This window comes from Mesoplodon bidens (genome assembly GCF_964165515.1).
Source record: "Mesoplodon bidens genome assembly, chromosome: 7".
NCBI lineage: Eukaryota > Metazoa > Chordata > Mammalia > Artiodactyla > Ziphiidae > Mesoplodon > Mesoplodon bidens.
In genome coordinates this window covers 11,462,705-11,484,199 of record NC_138164.1, presented here as the reverse complement: position 1 = coordinate 11,484,199, position 21,495 = coordinate 11,462,705, and the positions used below count along the sequence as shown (strand labels likewise).

The 21,495-nt window shown below is 49.7% G+C and overlaps 1 protein-coding gene across 1 annotated transcript in view; it reads left to right on the top strand.

The window, feature by feature from the left end:
• The first annotated feature begins 720 nt into the window (after window positions 1–720).
• The window catches only part of SORL1 (sortilin related receptor 1), a 162,666-nt gene continuing 141,891 nt past the window's right edge, over window positions 721–21,495 (top strand). The window contains exons 1-2 of the mRNA XM_081241421.1: window positions 721–1,028; window positions 17,574–17,690. Of these exons, the coding sequence (XP_081097547.1) occupies window positions 753–1,028; window positions 17,574–17,690 (393 nt within the window). The 5' untranslated portion in view covers window positions 721–752. The remainder of the gene's footprint in view (window positions 1,029–17,573; window positions 17,691–21,495) is intronic.

Genomic DNA, 21,495 nt, shown 5'->3' with positions numbered 1-21,495 from the left:
CCCGCGCGGGTATTCTGTGTGCAAGGAACCATTGTATAACTGTGTGATTGTTGAGGTGTGGCGAGCCCCTTGTCGGACGTGCCCTTGCTTTTACTGCCTCTGTGCCGGATGTATATTTACTGTGCTCCGGGCAGGGGCAGTTCAGCTCGATCAAGGGTAGTTTTGGTGCCCAGAGTTATTGAAACTGTGTGAGTTGCACCATGGGGGCGGGTTCATCTGGACTGTAACGTGCCCGCCGCGTTCTCGGAGCTAATTTTCTCTGGCTGTCTGCGCTCCCCCGGAGGTGGGGATGCGACAGGGGGCGGGCTAGGTGGTCGTGTGGCGGGACAGGGGGCTGTGCAGTCGGGAGAGGAGACCGGCCGCGGTTGAGGACGGCCTCGACGCGACCTGGCAGAGGAGGCGAGAACTCCAGGGAGGACTGGCGAGCCCCACGCGACTCCCGGTTGCCGCAGGGCGCACGGGCGACGAGTAGCGCCTGCCAGGGGACCGGGCCGCGCGCCCGCTGCCTTGACTTCCCCATCCCCTCGCGGGGGAGGGGCCGCAGCGCAGAAAGTGCGCGAAGGGGCCGCGGCGGCGAGCCTCCCACGTGACGGGGCCGCGCCGAGCAGAGCGGGACCCGGCGGCGGCGGGCGCAGCAGGGCGGCCTGGAGCCCCGGGAGCGGCGCGCGCGGCCCCGGCCGGCCGGCGTCCCGGCCTCGCGCTGCACATTCTCTCCTGGCGGCGGCGCCACCTGCGGTCGCGTTCGCCCGAACATGGCGACACGGAGCAGCAGGAGGGAGTCGCGACTCCCCTTCCTCTTCACCCTGATAGCGCTGCTGCCGCCCGGGGCTCTCGGCGAGGTCTGGCCGCAGACGCTGCCCGGCGGCCGCGCGCCCGGGCCCCAGGATCGGGGCTTCCTCGTGGTGCGGGGCGACCCGCTCGAGCTGCGGCGTGGGGCGCGCGGGGCGCCCCGGGGGGCGGACGAGAAGCCGCTCCGGAGGAGACGGAGCGCTGCCCTGCAGCCCGAGCCTATCCAGGTGTACGGACAGGTGAGCGGTCGGACCCCTCCTTCCCCCGGCTCTCTCCTCTCCCTGCGCCGCCTCACCCTCGCATCCATCCTTGGCTGTCGCCTCCCAGGTGCAGGCACCGCTTAGGACTTCCCGGCTGGCGTTTGTTTTTTTCCCCTCCTCACATAGGAGTACAACCGTCAGCACTTGAATCGCCTTGATCTTTCCTTCTTCTTGTCGATTTTAGCAAACGGATTCCAGGGCACTCGCGGGGTGCATTGCCTGTCTCCCCAGGGTGTGTGCCCACCGGTGGAGTTTCCGGCAGGTATCAGAGGGGTGCAGCTTCATTTTACGTGTGGATAAAAAACGGGCTTTCTTTCGTGTATCATCAGTTAGCAGCCGAGGCGAGCACCCTGCAGATGCAGTACATTTACCCAGAACAGTCAGAGGAGGGGCTTTCCACACTTACCGTTTTTTAACCACAATTAAGGTGGGCAAACCTGAAAGCTTACTCTCTGGGTATAGTCCAAGCAAGAGGGGTGTGAGAGAGAGAGAGAGAGAGTGTGTGTGTGTGTGTGTGTGTGTGAGGGCTGAATTTTTTTTTATTTTGGACAGGAATATCCCTCATGACACTTGGGAATTTGAAAGACTGCAATAATTTGGTGGGCATTATTATTCAGTAAGTGATTTATTTCTATCTAGGCAATGGGTTTAATTAGATCATAAGGAACATGAATTTCACTTTTATGGCAGGACTTACTTCTGGCAATTACAAACCGAGTTTGTGGGTTAGTATCAGCGTTGGCAAAATTAATTTGTCCGTGTTATTGCCTCATGAGACTCGCAGTCCTATGGTTGAGCCTGACATCAGCAAAACTGGAAGGTCGGTGGGGGAGAAAAAGTGGGAACAGTGGAGGTGGTCAATTACATGATTTCTAGAGTCAAAATATTCCCTTCAAAGTAGAAATTAAAGGATTAGTCTGAATTCTGCATCTCTTCACTGATTTTCCTTTAGCCATTTCTTCAAGAAATACACAGAGTTAAATGTTCAGCCCTTGGAGCCAGGAAGAACGTTATAAACCGTCTCCCCTATTGTGCCATTTTGTTGATGAAGCCACCAGAGCCGGGAAAGGTGAAGTGACTAGCCCAAGGTCACCTGGGGCAGGGTTGCCTGCCCTTTAGTTTTTGTCTGCATTGTCTCAGTGACCTTCGAGTGATCAAATAGTCGCCCTCTCTTTATACAGTGCTTCTTAAATAACTTTTTTCTAAAGTAAAATGTGCTGGTAAGAGAGGGGATAGGGATGGAGGTGAGAGGATGGGAGCATTTGCCTTCCATCCACCATCAGCTCCTGGGCAAGAGCGTGTGCCAGTGGGCATATAACTGCTGGTGGGCATGGGCTGCCGGAGCCTGCCTGTTTGGCTCCCTCGTGGGTCCAGATCCTTGTTCCCTTCCCCACCCCCATCTGAAACTTCTTTTTTGTATTGTTGAAAGAAGTCAGCAAGGTCCTTGCTCCCCACAGGGATGCCAGCATCCTGATGGAGGGTGGGGGAGGGAGAAAGAGAGGCTCCCTTGTTCCTCGAGTCTTCCCCATCAGCCCAGCTCTGCTGTGGGCTTGAGTCAGCTTTCTGGGGGCTGGGAGTGGAGAGCCGCGGGAGATGATCCCTTCCGGAGCTCAGGTCCCTAACATCTATAGTTTGGGCTGCGGGAAGAGCTTCCTGGTCGCAAAAATATGCACACAGGTGCCATTTCTTCCTTGGGTTTGGTTTGTGAAAGCTCCTGGGGGTTTGGGGCCAGTTAAAGATGAACTGTGTTCTTCTTGGGAGTGACTAAGAAATGCTCGGCTTTTATATTTCTGAGCCAGATTGAGTTTGGTTCAGTGGAGGGTTGGAGAACTAGCCCTCGGACTCATACTGAGGAATTCCTACCAAGGGTGAGGACCCGGAGCCGGAGCCGTGGTTTTCCTTCTCCGAGGCCTCCCCCCTGTGCCATTGTTCTTGGTTGCCTTGAAGTTAATAAAACTGGGATTAACTTGAATCTGTAAGGATTTGAGTTAGATAGAAGGAAGGACTTCCCGGTCCTGGGCTTTCTGCTACAAACACTGTCTGGTGCAGACCCTTTAGACTGCAAGCACAGGAATCAGTAACTGAAGGGGTTTGGTCTGTCCCTCTTGGAGCTCTGGAGGGCCGCCCAGCTATTTGGAACAGTCTTTCTAGCAAAGATGCCCATTTGCCTCTGTTTTCCCTGGGACCTGGTTTATACGTTATCCCTGATGGTTATGAAAAGTGCTGTGTTCACTCAAAAAAGTATCAGGATGCAGACTATAAATTAGATGGCCATTCTGCTTCTAACCCTAAGCCAATTCCCACGTTATACTCCCCCCAATCTCTGCCCTTTAACTTTGAAATGTAAGGAATTGCCATGTTTTTCCATAGTGTCACTTGAATTCTGTGTGATTCTATATAGGGATGGGGGCGCAGATGAGGGGGTGGGGAGAGTTTTCATCCCTGCTTTCAGAAAACTTAGAATTTAAGGAGGAGATAAAGCAGATGCAAATATACAGGCATGGAAATGTACCAGACAGGGACAAGGAAACATGGACGTGATACACCAGCCACAACTCTCTAGTGAGGTGTGAGGGGGTTGTTTGATATGGGAGGGCATGGGAGATGGAGTGATAAAGGGTCAGTGGGCTCAGACAGTCTGCAGTTTCTCGCTCTCTGACCTTTGAGTGAGGCTAAGAGGATGCCTGGCAGCACAGATTAGGGCTGGAAGCAGAAGCTGCCTGACGGAAGAAGCCCCAGGGGTGATGTTCAGGCCACCAGCTCCAGGGAGGGGAGCAGGAGGGCTTTTGCATCTGAGGAAGAGCCTTGTGTTGCAGTCAGCGTCAGTTCTTTTTCTCTGGCTCTGCTAACCTATGGAGTAAACTAGGCTTAGTTGTGTCCCTTCTAAAACAGGCCAGATCCAGGAAGGGGGATTCCAGAATTCTTGTCACACTGGATTTCCTCCTGATTTTATGTCAGCTCCATGCCTCTGTGCCACCTGCTTTTCCCTCTGCCTCAGATGGTCTTTCCCTGTTTCTTTCTTTGCTTGCAAAACCCCTATTCCGTTTTTCAGCATCCAAGGAGCACCTCTTAGTATTCCCAGGCTCTGGTGGGAAGAGTTCTTTTGAGCTTGGTAACAGCACTGACTGCCTGGTGTTCTAATTGCTTGTTTAACTGTTTCATCTCCCTGTTTGCTCCTTGAGGGCATGGATCAAGTCTCTTCTCTGTGTCCCTGGCACTTGGGAGGCCCTTAATGAATATTTGTGGACCAGCTGCCCACCTGGAAAGAGAAAGGCCTAGAGGGTAGGAAGCACATCCAAGTTACAGAAAAGGTATTTATAAGGAGGACTGTCATGAGCCCACAATGGAGAGTGGAAGTGAGTTGGCTCAGGATGTGGGTCGGGGAGCCCTAATTTTCCTGTGCTATTTTGGGGTTTATTTTGAATGAAGAGCTGGGATTCTATTGGACAGAATGCTCCCTTTTAGGGCTCTCATGGTATTGCTAATGGTATTGTTTTGGGGAAAAATCCTTTGGAATGAAGCGCAAAGCCTAACAGGATTTACAGGTTTATTTTCCTTCTAATGGGCTCTCTCTTCATAATTCCTGCTTTTTAGAGTCCAGGGAGTATTCAGTGTCCTGATTTGAGACTGAAAATAAAGTGTCTGTTACAGCACAAGGCCCTGAGACAAAGAGCCTCCTTTGGGGGTGGAAGACTGTGTAGCTTTAGATCTCTTTGGGGGTAGATTCTTGTATGATACACTTGCTTGGGAAAGAATTGGCTGGTTGATTCTGAAGTTAGGATGTTTGACCTGTATGCTTCCAAAAGATGAGAAGGCAAAAGCATTTGCGGTTTCAGGTTGACTTCTTCTGCATAGGTGAAGGGTTCCTTGGCGTTTTGGGTTGGCTTGATCAGGGGTGTGACCTTGAAAAACTTCCCGGTCTCACTTGGCATCTCTTCTTGGGCACAGTTCTTGGCTCGGTCTCTGGCCACTGTTTAATAGCTTGCCTGTCTTGGGGCATAGCAGGCCGAGGCTTTGAGAGTTGGAAGGGATGGGAGGAAAAGGGACAGGGAACAGGAGTGAGGAGATGGAGAATGAAAGGGATGAAATGGAAAGCCATCCAGTCCCTTTATTTAGCCTTCAGTAGGTAATGCATGTTTGCAAAACAATATTTGAACAGAAGAGTATGTAGTGAGAAGTAAATTTCTCTCCCTTACATGACCCCGTTCACCCAGTGTCCACGGTCATCAGTTTTTTGTATGTCCTTCCAAAAACATTCTACACATATGTAACATATATGGACATAAAATTTGAAACTTGAAATATCAGCAGCTTTCTATTATCCCCAGCCCCTGATATCATGAATAATGACATCAGCTCCAAAATATATTTATGGCATAATTACTGTCAGTAGGAAGGGAGCTACCTGAAGTGTCATAGTATAAAATAGATTGTTACTTTTCCTCCAGGCCAGGGTGGAAAATACCGGTCCACTTCAAGGATTCCGGCCAGCCAGGGCCAGGAGAGCAGCATTATGTAGCCCTCTTGTCACTTGGAAAGGTGCTGGAGGGCAGTTCCCTAGAGGTGTAGAGCCCAGGTTTGTGAGAACCTCAGAATACTGAGATCACGGATCTTGGCTTTAACTCACGTTCTTTTCGAAAATGTTTTGTTTAGATTCTGTAAAGTGGAGTCAATAGTATGCTTAATAAACTGCTTTGACACCTGGGATCCAGGAGGCAGATTCTTAACAGCAATGAACATCCCAAAGCAAACAATGGCTGCTGTAGGAACATTTCATTGTCGTATTTTGGGCTGTTCCTCCTTAGAGATGATAGCCATCTTGGTAGTGTCATTGTTTAATCCGAGGGCCAAGGATGGAAGGAGCCAAGCCTTGTACTGACCCCTGTAATGGACAGACACGGGAGCATGCAAATAATCTGGAGAGCAGGTAACCCCAAGAATAACCTATTTGCCTTTGCTGTGTATTTATTTAGTGTTGTTGTTGTTGTTGTTGTTTTTAAGGATCAGTTTACCTTCCTAATTAAATTTTGCTTAGGTTAATATTAAAATGAGTTTGCATTCTTTGAGCAGCTGATATGCAAAATGACCGGCATACGTGTGTTAGGGAAAGCCAGTTTGGAGTTTAGCATTTTTGATAATAATTCAGATGTAGATAATTTGAGAGTTGACCACGTAGAAATATATTAAAACGAGGTATTATCGTAACCTTTCCTCCACTTTTTTTAGGTTCAGGTGTGATGGAACGTAAAGGAGAGCTCACTGCATTTTGGTTTGAATATTCATTAGTATTTCAGCAGAAGTGGTCTGGGCTGCAGGGCTGAGGCATCTTTGTCGAGCACAGAACCTTCCTGTGCATTCCCTAGGTATGCCAGAATCTGTTGGCACATGGCATATTCAGTCCAGCCATGTAAATGCAAAAATCAATTTCCCTCAGGTTAAAATGAGCTGCAGTTAATTTCGACCTAATTTACTGGTTTATCGACCTGTGAACCTTGGGTCTTCGAAGAAGTGGCACGGGCAGCCTTCTAGCATCCAAGTGGCTGATGATGCTGTAAATCAGAGAAGGTGGGTGGACTGCTGATTAAGATCAAGATTTGGGTTTCCTCCCGTATTATTGTGAGACCCTCAGCTTTTTATTGTAACATGAGGAATGCTTTGAGCATTTTGGGCTGGGTTCCATAAATATAAGACTTCATAAGTTACATGACTTTTGTAGTCATGACCACAACAGGGAGTTAAAAATAATTACAAAATTCTGTGATCCACTGCGTAATTGTTAATAATCATGGTAACATCCATGGTCATGTCACTGCTTCTGGCCAGGAGCTGGAAGGGTTTATCTTCCTGACCTCGTGTCAGGGCTTCTCTTCAACGGATCTTTCCGCCATGACGGAAATATTCTGGATCTGTGCAGGCCAGGGTGTCCGCTAGCCATCTGTGGCAGTTGAGGCTTGAAATGTGGCTGGTGTGACCGAAGAATTGAATTTATTTTCCTTTCATTGAATTTTCATCGAGTTAAATTTAAGTTTAAATGGCCCCACTGGCCCTTGGACAGCATAGCTTTAACCGGTTGTGTGAAGTTCCCTTTCCCAGTGGTGGCAACTGGTGCTTCACCCAGGGGAGAAGCTTGTAGCCATAGCAAGGCCTGTCTTTGTTTCCACCACAAACAGGGGAGGGAAAGCGAGAGTTGAGGGCTGCTGTCTGAACCTGAGGTTTTGGTGGCTACTGGCTGCCAGGTTGAGTGTGGGGAGACCCTGGCCTTTCTTTCCCGGGTAGGGCTGCATCAGGGGGTGTGGTGGAGGGTGCCATGGGTGCCCTGTTCATCTGAGCAGCTGCCTCTGCACAGCTGTCTCCTCCCATCAGGGACCTGGGCACTGAAGGTTGACCTGTGTGCCTTCACTTTTGATGTGGCTTTGCCCAGACAGCCCACGTGGCCCAGGTGGTGTGCAGACCCTGCGCATCTGTTTAGCCAAGAAAGCTGTACCTGGTGCCTTAACGTGGGGGCCACCTCCCCACTCCTGCCCTCTGCTTCCTGGGCTCACCTTATCTTCCATCAATGCAGCCAGGTCTGTCTTCCGTCCCTGCAGCTCTGCAGGCTGGCATGAAGACAAACAGTGTGGGCGTGGGCGTGGGGTCTTCATCACCGCCTGGGACCCCCGCCTCCCGCCAGCCCTCTAACCCTGCCCGCTGCTGCAGCTGCAGGCGCTCAGCTCAGCAAATTGGGACCCTTCACCATGATTTATCTCCAGTCCCCTGAATTAGATTAAAAACACCACTACAAATTCTCAGAAAGGCAGGCTGATGTGATTACGTCCCAAATTGGAGTGGCAGACAAGGGCAATAAAAAGATGTACTTGTTATCTTATATTCGTGTTTTGTGCCGTGTAGGGACCAACGTGTGGTTTATTATCTCCCTCCCCCTTCCTTTGTTTTTGTTTTTTAAATGAGGAAGGTAACCAGTATTGCATCTTTTATTTAGAAAAGAGACTAGCCTGTTGAATAGAAACCCTCTGCCCCCAAATAACTGGATTGAAGCGGGGAAGATGGCTGGGTTGATTCTTACATAAATAAATGAGGGTTTGAGCCAATGGGTGGGTCCTGAATGGAGATTTTAATGTGTTAGTTGGGACTGAGGTGAGATCCAGTCTACTTTGATGGTCTGGGGAGCTGAATAGTGTCAGGGTGAAATTCTTCCCTCTTAGGAAACCTCTGCGTCCAGAAGAAATTGGGAGAAACTGGGATAATCTGATGGAGCTTGGAGGGCCGGGGTTAAAAATAACCCTGGGAGTAAAAGGCAGTTTAGGGACTGTCTCTGGGGAGCCTGGTGTGGTTGCATCTGAGAAGAGCCATGTATGGGGGAGGGGCCCAGATAGTAAAGGACTCTATTTCTCTGTTAGCCCAGAGGATACAGACAAGACGTTTCCATGTGGGTCTATGCCAGGGGCCTGGGGAGAAGGCCTGCCCCAGGGTCCCAGCAGAGGAAGCTGCCCATGGCAGGGAGTGGGGACAGGACAGAGGTGGGTGGGTGGGGCCTGTGAGGCTGGGGGAGGGTTTGGAAGAGACTTGAAATGTTTTAAAGCTGTGCTCCATTAATTGGGTAACATGAGACTGTGTACCTATAACTTACCTCATCTGTATATATTTAGTTCCCTGAAGTTCTCTGACTAGTTCTTTAAAAAAAATCCTGGAGTTAACTGTGCACATGGTTTGCTGGATTGGGCGAGATGTGCTGCTGTAGAGGTGATGCAGGGGTTCCTGCAGAAACACGCCTCGGACCTGGAGAGGGGAAGAATTCAGGAGTGGATGTGGAGAGCTGGATGGAGGAGAAAGGCTTTCATCACAGGGTTGGGGAGTTAAGCTGTGGGTGGGCGGGCCCGAGGGGCTTCTCCTGCCCTCCTGGTAGCAGAGGCATCTCACAGGACTGAAAGATTGACCTTGCTGTTGGGTTTAAACCACTGGTAAGGTGAGGTTTTGAGGCATTTGGTTCTGGGATGTCATGTAAATATTTTCCCCTTGGGGCAAGGGAAATGCTAGAAATCAGTGCCACCTCTGCATTGGTTGGTTCGTTGGAGCCTTGGGAACCAGAGCTTGGGTTTCCCCAGGTTTCGAATCTTGGTTGTGGAGTGAGGGGAAGGCTGCCTGAGCGTAGGGCTTGGCCACAACTGGCTTCTTTTTTTAAAATAAATTTATTTATTTATTAATTTATTAATTTATTTATTTTTGGCTGCCTTGGGTCTTTGTTGCTGCGCGCGGGCTTTCTCTAGTTGCAGCGAGCGGGGACTACTCTTCGTTGCAGTGTGTGGGCTTCTCATTGCGGTGGCTTCTCTTGTTGCGGAGCATGGGCTCTAAAGTGCAGGCTTAGTAGTTGTGGCACACGGCCTCAGTAGTTGTGGCTCGCGGGCTCTAGAGCGCAGGCTCAGTAGTTGTGGCACACGGGCTCCATAGTTGTGGCACACAGCCTCAGTAGTTGTGGCTCGTGGGCTCTAGAGCACAGGCTCAGTAGCTGTGGTGCACAGGCTTACTTGCTCCATGACATGTGGGATCTTCCTGGACCAGGGCTTGGACCCATGTCCCCTGCATTGGCAGTCAGATTCTTAACCACTGCGCCACTAGGGAAGTCTCCATGACTGGCTTCTGAGCTTGACCCGGACGTGCAATGTTTCACCAGTTTATGTATGTTGTTACTTCCTGCTCTTAGGCCTCAGTGTTCCAATCCTGATGATGCTCACGGTAGTTTTTTATGTGCTGCCATTTTGTGAAGAATGGCTTATTTTGGTATAAAGACCATACCAGTAACAAGAGGAAATAACGTTTTAGCATTTTGAAGTTTATGAAATATGTTCATGGATAAGATCTCATTTGATTTGAAGGTAAGCCTTATTTATTTACTTTAAAATTTTTTTTTAGCAATATGAAAGGAAGTCTTTGTTTTCTAGGGAGGACTAGTAGCCAGGATCACTATTAAAGACTAAATCTTAATAAGAGGCATCCATACATTAAAAAAATCCCAGCACATATTTTTATTCTGTAATAATTTTGTCTCTTTCCCCTTTTGACATCCCTAGGAAATCCACTTTGCCAAAGAATAACTTTCCCCCTGCAGAGCTTTTCCAGTACATGTCAACACAGTGAATTTTCCCTCCTTTGTTAATAAAGCAGAAGTATCCAGGGCACCTTCTGTGGCCAGGCTGGTGGGCAGCTGGGTTGTTGCTGCCATTCTGGTTGGCAAGACCCTGAATTGTGTGGATGTTGCTCATAGGGTGGTGATGGTTCGAGCAGAACTTTCCACTGGCTCTGTGGTGTCACACATCTTCGGATAAGCCTTATTATTATTCTCTGTTCACAGATGAGTATCTTGAGGCTCCAAAAGGCAAAGGGACATCCCCCAAGTTGTGCAGCCTATCAATCGTCGAGACCAGGACTCAAACCCAAGCCTCTGACTTGTCTCAGATTTACGGTGGCACCTTTCCCTCTTGTAAATTTTCCAGTAAAAGCCTTGCTTTCAGCCAGGGGTCCGGTGGCTGTGATTTCTTTTGTTCCCCCTTCAAAACCTAGAGATCTCATACAATGCCACCCTTTCCTTGGCTCTCCTGGCTACACCAGTTTACTTTTAACTTTTCAAATTTGTCAAGTTCCAGGTCCCTCCCCGTTCCTGGATTTCGCACTGTTCTTCCTCTGAATCTGTCTTTTCTGTTCTCCATCCCTTTTGCCCTGGACTCCTCCCTCTTCATCCTTGTGGTACCCACAGGGGGTCTTGTCTTCAGTGCAGCCCTGCACTTGGTTATGCCCCCCCCGGCTCCCACATTTAACATCTGTAAGTATTATTCATGAAATTAATTGTTTAACGTTTGTTTCCCCTACTGATTTAAGAGTCATGAGGCAGGGCCTAGAAGTCTGCTGTTTTTTTAACACCTAGTAGAGCATCTGGTATATAGTAAGTGCTCAGTAAATCTCTACTGAATGAATGAGGTGGGGGGCTATTTATGGTGGAGCTGCAGAACCAAAGTGGAGAGTCAGGGAAAGTGGATGTTCTGGAACCATCCTACACAGGTGAATCCTGATTTAAGGCTAGTCCTGGTTCAGTGTGTCCAGCAGCCAGTAAACACTGGTGAGGGGCTTGCTGGGCACTCAGCTCTGTGTCCCCCACTCTGCGGTCCTGGGTTTTAAGGCAGATGGAAACCCTACCTCTAGATCTTTCTTTGGGTTTAACCCCATCTGCAAGGTGTGGAAGGTGGTTTAGATGTTCCCTGAGATTCCTTCTGGCCCGGATAGTTTCTTCTTTGTCTTACTTGCCAACTGGTGAATTAAGGGGTGATTATTTTCATGACAAAGAGATTTTTCACAGTTGTTTTTTTTTTTTTTATAGGGAGCCCTCCCAGAACAGCAGAGCAGGCTATTTGGTAAATGACAGAGTGGGCTTCACCAGGAGGGAGTGGCAGATAGAGGTCAACGGCGGGTGGATTCTACTTGTCGAAGATTAATCAGAACTAAAGTCTCTCTGAGCTGATATTGTAAGTCAGGAAGAGGCATATAAATAAATCTAAAGAGAGCTCATTACTCTAGTTAAGGAGATTCTAGTGAAATGCTAAGTTTTTTAGTCCGGGGTCTTTCTCCCTTTGTTTCCTTGTCTGTGAAATGGGCAGCCTGCATTGATCAGAGAAGTAGTTAACGAGTTCTCTGGGTGAAGCATCAGTGAGAAAAGTCAAAGGAGTGAGTGGAGAGGCCAGGACAGGGCATCTCTGCAGGGAGCTCTTAAACTAGATTTCAGCTCTCCTTGGGAGGGGGAGAGTCCAGGGAGGGAAATGAGCTTACTAAATATAGTGGGAACACAGTCTCAAAAGGGGACATGGAGGGGCGATTTGCATAACCAGCATTTAGGTCGTGCAAACAGATGGTCTGAGAAACCTTGTTATGCTTGGACCTTGGGTATCTGTCTTTGGTTTCCTCAGATCCGTCCTGCAGTTCCGAGGATTTAGCAGCTCCCTCTGTCCTTGCAGCTGAAGGACAGGATATTTGCTTTATACTTCACTGTAGAATTTTAAAAATGCTTCTTTGTATTTCATTGCTAGCGAGGCAGAGAGGAATGAACCAGGCTGCCTTATTTGTCCTTCTCATCCTGTGTTCTGGAAGGAAGGAGTGGTGAGCACTACAGGCTGTGGGTGTCTAGGACATCCTGATCTTCGGGTTTGACCAATTTGAGAGATGTAATGGCAGAAGAAATGAATGGAGATGGCATGAGACCCGTTCCATCAAGGGCCCCCATCCTTCTGAATAAGACTCAATGACTATACAGATTTTGGTGGGTTTTATTGTACATTTCTTATTACTTGTCAGACTTGTCGCGCTGATTTCCCCCAGAAGTGCTCAGTGTACTCTTCTTTTTTTTTTTTTTTGCGGTACGCGGGCCTCTCACCGCTGTGGCCTCTCCCGTTGCGGAGCACAGACTCTGGACGTGCAGGCTCAGTGGCCATGGCTCACGGGCCCAGCCGCTCCGCAGCACGGGGGATCCTCCCGGACCGGGGCACGAACCCGCGCCCCCTGCGTCGGCAGGTGGACTCTCAACCACTGTGCCACCAGGGAAGCCCCTGCTCTGTGTACTCTTGACAGGTGAGAAGTGAGTAAAGAGCCCCAAAGGGTACCTAGCCCTTAGTGGGCCTCAGTGTATAAGCAATCACCACCTTCCCACAGCAAGCAATTTCTTTGTCCTTCTATTTCTAACAACCCAGAGCTTGGAGCTTGGGTAGCAGCAGCTTCTTGCCCCTCTCTGAAGAGTGAAGCAAAACACTTAACCTCTTTGGAACGCCGGGGCCTGCCAGGAGACTGAGACAACGTGTGGGTTGACGGGGACCCAGGTGATGACTGTTGTGAACTGCGAAGTGGATGCTAGCCCTGAGCCTATGGCCATTGCTCCAGCCAGGGACCAGGGACCAGGCCCGCAGGGATGCTGTGGCTTTGCAGATGCCGCTGACAGCATTTTGAAGGATTGCTTTGAGTAGAGACCCACTCCTCAGCCTGCCTTCTCCGTGACTCCCCCGAGCTGCATATTTTGCTAGCATGAAGGACCGAGGTGGGGGAAAGAAGCATTTCTTACGAGTGGGAGCTCCTAGCTATTGCATCAGCAATTGAGAAGTGTAATGTTCTTTGCAGGTCATAGAGGCTTTTAAAAAAATTGAGATGAAATTCACATAACATGAAAGTAGCCATCTTAAAGGGAACAATTCAATCCGGTGGCGTTTAGGACATTCACCACCTCTCTCCCGTTCCAAACCATTTTCATCACTCCAGAATAACACCTCTTACCCTTTAAACAGTTACTCCCTATTCCCCCCTCCCCCCAGCCCCTGGCAACCAGCAGTCTGCTTTCTGTCTCTATGGATTTACCTGTTCTGGATATTTCATATAAGTGGGATCATGTAACATGTGACTTTTGTGTCTGGCTTCCTTCCCTTAACGTAGTGTTTTTGAGGCTCATCCATGTGTGGCATACATCAGTAGATCATAGGGTTTTAACAACTACCCAGGACACCCAAAGACAAACCCTCACAGAAAGAGTGAGTCTTCCAGCCACGGTCATTCAAGCCCCAGTTTCTGCCAGGAGGAAGGGAGTGAACTAGATTCATCGTTCCCTAAATAAGCTACATTAGAGACACCAGGGGCATGTCCTTTAAAAATACCGATTCCTGGGCTCCAGTCAGAGGGTTCTGAATCAGTAGGACTGGGGTGGTGCCTCTCTGGGGACTCTGGTTGTTAGCTGGGTTTGGGACCCCTGAACTGGGTGACTTCTGGGGGGCTACCTTGACTCTTAACGATCTGCCTGTGATCTTAGCAGAGGCCTGAACCTCCGACCCCGATGCTGTTTGTTGTTTATGAGGCAGTTTCTCTGTGCAGAGACTTCTGTGGCACGTGATTTTCCCGTTTGCCTTCTGAGAGGGAGGCATTGGGCCCCCTCCCTGCTGCTTTTTTACAGCTCCAATTAATTGTGGCTCATTTATCAAGCTCCAGCTACGCCCTGTGAGCTGGAGATCGGAGAGGGAAGGTTGTTCACGCCCCCGGGGTTGTAGTTACAACTGACTGCACATCAAGGTTAGTTCTGGAAAAGCCACCCTCCCATCCGCTCTCACTCCCTCCCAGACTGGTGTCTTCTGGGTCCATATGTGCCCACTCCTCTCCATGCGGCCTTTGGGACCCGAGTGAGCAAGGCTGATAGGAGTGATCTGGAAATCGGGAAGCCTGCAGCTGCACCAAGAGGGCTGGTGATGGGGGAGGCTAGGAGCTGAAACCAGGAGGAAATCCCTGGGGATGGAAGAGGACCGAAACGAACCGGAAACCACCCACAAAGTGCAGGGACCCAGCACTGGCACCTGCAGGTGTTGTGATCGCTGGGGGCTACTCTTGCACCTCTGGTTGCCTGGTCCCTGTCCATGGAGGGGCTGCTTTGACTTCTTCCCTTTCTCCTGGGGTGGGGACGAGGGGATGGAGACCAAGGGGAGATGGAGAGGCGGAAAGTGAGGCCAGAGAGCACGATGATGTCTTTGCCTTAGTAAACCGGACAGCTTGCCAGCCTGCCTGGTGCGTGGTGGATTCCCACAGCGGACTCTGCACTGTGCTGTGGGGGGATGGGCACCTGGGCTTTAGTGGAGATCAGCCTCAGCCAGGCAGGCAGCTCCCCAGGGAGCTACTCCCTGACCAGGAGGTGCGAGCGCTGACATCCCGCCAAGGGAAGGAGATGAGCTATTGTGTGAGTTGCCTGGTGGCCCTTGGACAAGCCGTTCCTTGCCTGAGATTTTTTTTTCTCCCCACTGGGCTACCCTTTTAGGAGTGAAAGGGACATCTAATAAAATCTTTTTTTTTTTTTTTTTTAAAGGTGTTTCACCAAGCTCGCCTTCTGGGCTTCCTTTGTAAAAAAAAAAAAAGCCCTTGGATGTTCAGATGCCTCCTTTGTGCTGCTCTCACCCCTTAACCTCTCCTAGGATTGGTTGAGGGGGCCCCATAAATCTCATGTCCTCTGAATAGAAAGACTTTAGCAAGTTGTGTTCAGTCCTTGTTCCCGCTCTGATCACTGTAGGCTTTGTAACCTGCTCTGAGCGTTACTTGATTGTGAACCTGCCCGTGGGGCTGTTTTGAGGTTGCCTGAGTGCAACATTGCTGGGCTTTAAATCTCAGACCCTGGATGAATTTAGTGATTCTTCCAGGTTCCAAATCCTTTATCGATTGACATTTGCATAAATCCTCAATTTGTTACCCTCTGGTTCTAAGGGTGAGGATGTTTTGGAGGGAGAGGGCTGTTAGCCTGAATTCCCAGGGTACCTTTGCCTGGTGGGCTTCTGATCCATAGATGCTTCCAGATTCTTCCCAGAGGCGAGGGCTGGCAGGAGAGGGGGAGAGGGAGGGCTGGAGGAAGGCTCCGCAGCTGGTGGCGATTCCCTTAGCTGCTTTCCCCCTGAGCATCTGGGCTCAATAATTTACTTATTTCTAGTTTTTTATTTGCACGTCTCTGTCGATGCTTGCCTGGACTTACCTCTCTGGGAGTGAGAAGGAATGTTTTGGAATGACATATTATCCTAAAAAAAAAAAAATCCAGGGGCTTTTTCTTTAAAGAGGCCTCATTTCACCTGTTTCCCCAAAGAGCTTGGGTCCTGGATCAAATTAGGTGCAGGTGCTTAAGACCCAAAGCAATGTAGTTAAGGATTAGCTCTTTTGTTATTCTGTCAGCCAAGTTGGTGGCACAGGTGTTTCCCTTCTCCCTTCAGACGTCTGAGAGCACTATAAGGAGTGGGCGAGATGAGGAGGGGAAAGGAGAAAGCAGCTGTGGGGGGGAGGAGGAGGGAGGGGGTGGGAGGGGGAGGAGGAGGGAGGGGGTGGGAGGGGGAGGGGGAGGGAGGGGGAGGAGGAGGGAGGGGGTGGGAGGGGGAGGAGGAGGGAGGGGGTGGGAGGGGGAGGAGGAGGGAGGGGGTGGGAGGGGGAGGAGGGGAGGGGAGGGTTTTCTGCTCTGAGGACCCATCAGCTCAGGTGTGTACTTTGCATCAGTCCGGGAGGTGGGGTGGGCGGGGTAGGGTGAGGGTGGGGAAGCGTGCAGGTGGACTGTGCAGAGGCTCCTCGGGGTCCAGAAGCTCGATTTCCTTCTCCTGTGCCCGAGACAAGCCGAGGTTGAAGGGGCCGGTGGAATAGGCTTCTCCCAGGCATTGCTTGTGCTCCGGATTTTGTGTGTGTGTGGGGTTTGTTCTGAACGTTCACAGCAGCTCTCAGAATTTTTGTGTGTGGTCATCAGTTGCCTCTTCCCACACGGAGGGCGTGAAACGGTTGCCTCAGGTGTGCCAAGATGCCAGCCCTTGAACTATCCATCAGTGACGGGTGAAAGGAAAACTAAGAGGAATGGAGTTAGCTTTCCATAAAGCAGAACCTATCAGAAAGAACTGTTCTTGATTCTGAGAGTCTATCCTTCCTTTTCCTCAGTTTTCTGTGTTAAAATGTCCTTTCTTTGAAACATGACGGTGATTCTAGATGGTGGTTGTATTGCTTTGGAGGGGGCGGCTACGTAACAGGTGAATCCCAGGAGCTCAGTGGTGTGAGTGCATCTCCCAATTATGAGAAGTTCAAAACAAGTGGAGGGCCTTCTCCTTGGGGACTCGGGCTCCTTCTGTCCTGTGGCCCCATTCTCCTCTGGGACTCTGGGGTCCTGAATGCAGCCTGTGGGTAGGGAAAGAAAACAGGGCCATGTAGGGCCACACCCCATCGTAAGGCCTGGGCCAACAGTCTGCTGTGTCCTAGGAGGCCGGGGACAGAGATCCAGAGAACAGCCAGCCACGCTCTGACATGGTGGCTGTTTTCATTAATGTTCTTACCTGGCAAAATAGAGGTGGCCGACCAATCTTCTGTTGGCCTGCCTAATTCATCTCCATTTTAGTGGTTTACCAAACCCAGAAGCCTGGGAACTACTGTTCGCAATAAACCAAAGGTCATTTCTGTGGAGTCCTGGAAAATATTTCCTTAATTGGAATACTTCAAAACGAACTAAATAATGCTGATGTTTTCCTTTTGTTCCTCCTTGTTATGAGCTAAGGATAAGCAACGTCACCTGGAGGCCAGAGAGAACCAGTCTGAACAGAAGTTTGAAAGCAATGTGGTCTTTCTGGCTTGTGTCCCTTTTTTAAATGAGGAAGATGCTTCAGTGTTTTGGTTTCATATCTGAAGAGTGCATGTCCCACGTATGGAGGAAGGATGAGAATAACCAGAGGTTGATTTCACAAAGGACAAAAATAAGCCACGTTATTGGTTAAGCCAATGAGAGCCTGAGAAGAAGATTTTTTTGCAATCCAGTTAACGCCAAACAGCAGAGGGCTAGTGTTTCTTCTTGGGGAAGTTGAGTCTGGTGGAATCTGCAGAGAGGGAAAAATAGGTCACGCTGGCCCGGTGCTCCAAGTGTAAGCACTTAGTCATGACAGGGGGAGAGAGTCTTGCTTTAGAGAGTTGGTGGCTGTCACTCATCACGGGTCGTAATTTCTGTGTTGGTTTGATCTCTTTCAGGTTAGTCTGAATGATTCCCACAATCAGATGGTGGTGCACTGGGCCGGAGAGAAAAGCAACGTCATCGTGGCCTTGGCCCGGGACAGCCTGGCGTTGGCGAGGCCCAAGAGCAGCGATGTAAGTACTGGTGTCACTCTGGGCGTTTCTCTGTGCAGCCAGGACGCCCTTTTCTCCTCCATCGGGGTTATCATGCCCGACAAAATATTGGGTAATTGGGAGAATCTGGAAAATAACATATATCCCTTATTTGCTGAACGCAGGGTGGTGCAGTCAGTGTTGCAAAGAGACCCATGTGATGTGTGGTGACTTGTGCAGTGGTAGGGTGTGATCTAGATTGTTGCATCTGCTCAGCAGAATGCCGGAAGTGCGTTCCTGGGCAGAGCTGTCCGTCGGCAGTGGAGCCCGATGGAACCGAACGGGTCTTTCCCGTGTGCTGATTTCTCCTAACCCGTTACAGTTGGGTGAGTCCTTGAATCTGAATCGCTCAGACTCTTAATTTCCACAGTTGGCACCTTACAATGTTTAATAGCCTAGGTGCTTTGAAGACATTAGACCAAGGGTCACACACTCAAAGACCCGTGATAGAGGCCAGGTGGGTAACGGGCAGGGGCGAAGCTGCCTCCACGTTTATAACACTCTTTACCTCCACAAGGAGGAAGGGTCTCTCCCATTTTTCTTGAAGTATGTGGCCCTCTGGGACTTTTTCCCACTTTTGATAGAGATGCAGGTTCAAGAAACATTCACCAGTATCTTTTTTTTTTTTTTTTTTTTTTTTTTTTTTGCGGTACGCGGGCCTCTCACTGTTGTGGCCTCTCCCGTTGCGGAGCACAGGCTCTGGATGCACAGGCTCAGCGGCCATGGCTCACGGGCCCAGCCGCTGCACGGCATGTGGGATCTTCCCGGACTGGGGCACGAACCCGTGTCCCCTGCATCGGCAGGCGGACTCTCAACCACTGCGCCACCAGGGAAGCCCCCACCAGTATCTTGATTTGAACATGGTGGTGGATGCTACTTGGTCTCAGGGTATAAGACACTGGGAAGTGGAGGGACTTTGAGCTTCTGGGCTGTTACTGGCTCTCAGCTCTGGTTGCCATGCAGGGCCCAGTGCTGCTGGATCTGATTTTTTGAGAGAAGCTCAGAGGTGGGGATTTTTACATGAAAACTGCTGAGTCTTACAAGTTGGCAGCTGACGTATAGCTTTTACAAACCCTGTGTGGGCCAAGTAAAACATACATGAGGGCCAGAGTGAGCCCTTGGGTCTAAAGTCTGTGGCCCCTTCTCTGGACCTCCCCTTGTGGGGAAGAGGAATAGCCCCTGCCTCGGGTCAGGGTGAGGCTGTGGACAGAAAACTATGTTGTGAGCTTCGGTCAGTGTGCACTCTGGCCAGAGGAAAGCCCCTGATGACTTTGCTAGCACTGTCCCATCGGCCTAGAGGACACACTTGGAATTCTTGAGCCTGGATTTGGTCTCCATGAGGCCCCTCACTCTGTATCCACCATCTGGTTTGGATGTGCTCCAAGGTAGGGGACCAGAGGGCACCCCAGGGGCTGTTTTCTAGTGGGCTGAATGGGGGCAGTTGCGGAGGGCAGACGAAGGGCTGGCCATCATGATGCGTAACTTGGCCCAGGGTGGGTGCTGAGCAGTGGTGGTGGGAAAACACTGCAGCTGACAGCCAGTCTGGGTGCAGTGACCTGGTGCAGGGCTAGGCTTGTTTGGGGCCATGACTTTGGCCCAGTTATAAATGTGATCAGGGTTGGCAAGCACAGGTGGCAGAGTATCGATGACTGTTGGCCTGTGAGAGTCTGTAGGCCCCTGTATTCAGAGGCATCTCTTTTGAGCACAGGAGACAGCTCTCTGCCCTACTGTATTAAGAAATCCTCCTTAGGGTTTTTATGTATTTTAAAAATTCTTTGTGCAGATAGCATTTTTGGCGAAGACCTATCTCTTTACTGTTTTGTGGTACAAACAGGAGCCCAGAGGCATTCAGTGATTTGTGTGGGGTCACTCAGCATGTCTGGGGCAAGGTTGGGGCTAAAACCCCATCATGTACTCAGTGCGTGAGGGTATAGTGTTGCCATGGTGACCAACATTAGTTTTAGCACTGAAAGTCCTATATGCTGGGACCCTCCTCAGTCTTGGATGAACCAGGAAGGTTGGTCACCCTACAGATATTGCCAGTCTATCCAAACCCAATTCTCACTCTGCCTAAATATTTGGGTGATTCTTACTAAGAACCCATTGAACATTTGAAACGATAAACTATTCTGGAATGAAGTATATGCTAAGATTAAGTGGAAAGGAAACTTCGTGCTTGGAGATAATAAATTGGGACGGCAGAGATTTCCCTCATCAATGCAGAAGCTACATTAAAGAACTGGCAGATGAAACTGAGACGCTCTCATGTGGAAAGTTAATGCAAAAATAAATTCTGACTCAGAGGCAGGAGTAGGTGGTGCTGGAGTAGTAACCATCTAAATTTTCTTTAAAGACTGGAAGCACGGTTCACAGGGCCCTGTCAGCAATCCAAAAGGAACAGAACCTATACAAATTAGGAACTGTGTGAGTTGGAGAACGGCCAACTCATACATATTCAGTATATAAAAAAGGGATGGATCTGGAAGCTGGAATCCCGGAAGATTTGCTCTTAAACAGAAAAAAAAAAAAAAAAAAAGAATATCCTCATGAACTTGTAGCCAGTGTGAGTCCATGAAGCATGGCTCCTGCAGGACCTGTCTTTTTCTGTGATAAGTCTGTAGATGAAAGGAAACCGAAGGTGGTGTTTATCTTGACTGTCCCCGCCTCTTCCTTTCTGCACCCTCCTGACTATTTTACCAAGTACTCAGTTGCCACATAATTGACCAAAGAGCTTTCCAGAGATAGTGTCTACCAGAAGATCAGAATCAACCAGGGGAGGCCTCAAGAACGGTAGGACTCACTGCCCTTGTACCCAGCGTGGTGTGACAGTGTGATTGGTGCCCCTGGGGATTGGCAGGGGAGCAGGGCCCGCGCCTGTAGCCTGTGGGAGCCGGAGTCTAGCTGAGCCCCAGGTCTGAGAGCAGGATGCGTGACGGGTTTGAATCCTGGCTCCACCATCCGTCAGCAGTCTGACCTTGAGCCAATTCCTTCATTTCCCCTTGGTTTTCTCACCCATCAGTGAGATAGTCCTTGTAAAATCTTGCTCCCCAAAGGGTGGTCTGCAGACCGGCAGTGTGCGGGTTTCGTGGGAGGTGGTTAGAACTGCAGAATCTCTAATCTCACCCCAGACTTCCTGAATCTGAGTCTGCATTTTGACCTGTGTCCTGCTGGGTGATTTGTAGGCGTGTTACAGTTTGAGAAGTACGGGTGTAAAGTACTTAGAACAGCACCAGACACGGAGCTGTTTTCTGGACATTTTAACCCTTTTCCCCCTCCCCTCCTCATTATTATTTATGGTTTTGAAGTACAGGGGAAATAATTTAAAAGCGTTCACTTTGAAGGACCCTCTTTAGAGGAAAGACTGATCTAACTAGCAACTTTTGGCAGTTTAGAAACTGGGTATGGAATTAAGAGATACAGACTACTGTATATAAAGTAAATAAGCTACAAGGATACATTGTACAGCACAGGGAAGTATAGCCCTTGTTTTGTAATAACTTTACATGGAGTATAATCTATAAAAATATCGAATCACTATGTTGTCTACCTGAAACTCACATAGTATTGTAGATCAACGATACTTTAATTAAAAAAAAAAAAAAGAGAAACTCCTTCCTTCTTTATTTAGTTGAGGGAGTAGTGTCCTGTGGAGGCCAGAGCAGACTAGTGCAGAAACCTGTGTCTGGATGCAAAGCAAACGGTAGAAGCCCAGGGTGAGTGAGCCTGGGGGCGTTTGCCTCAGTTCACCTGGAGCTCACTGTGGGCAGTGAGTGAGTCAGCATGCTAG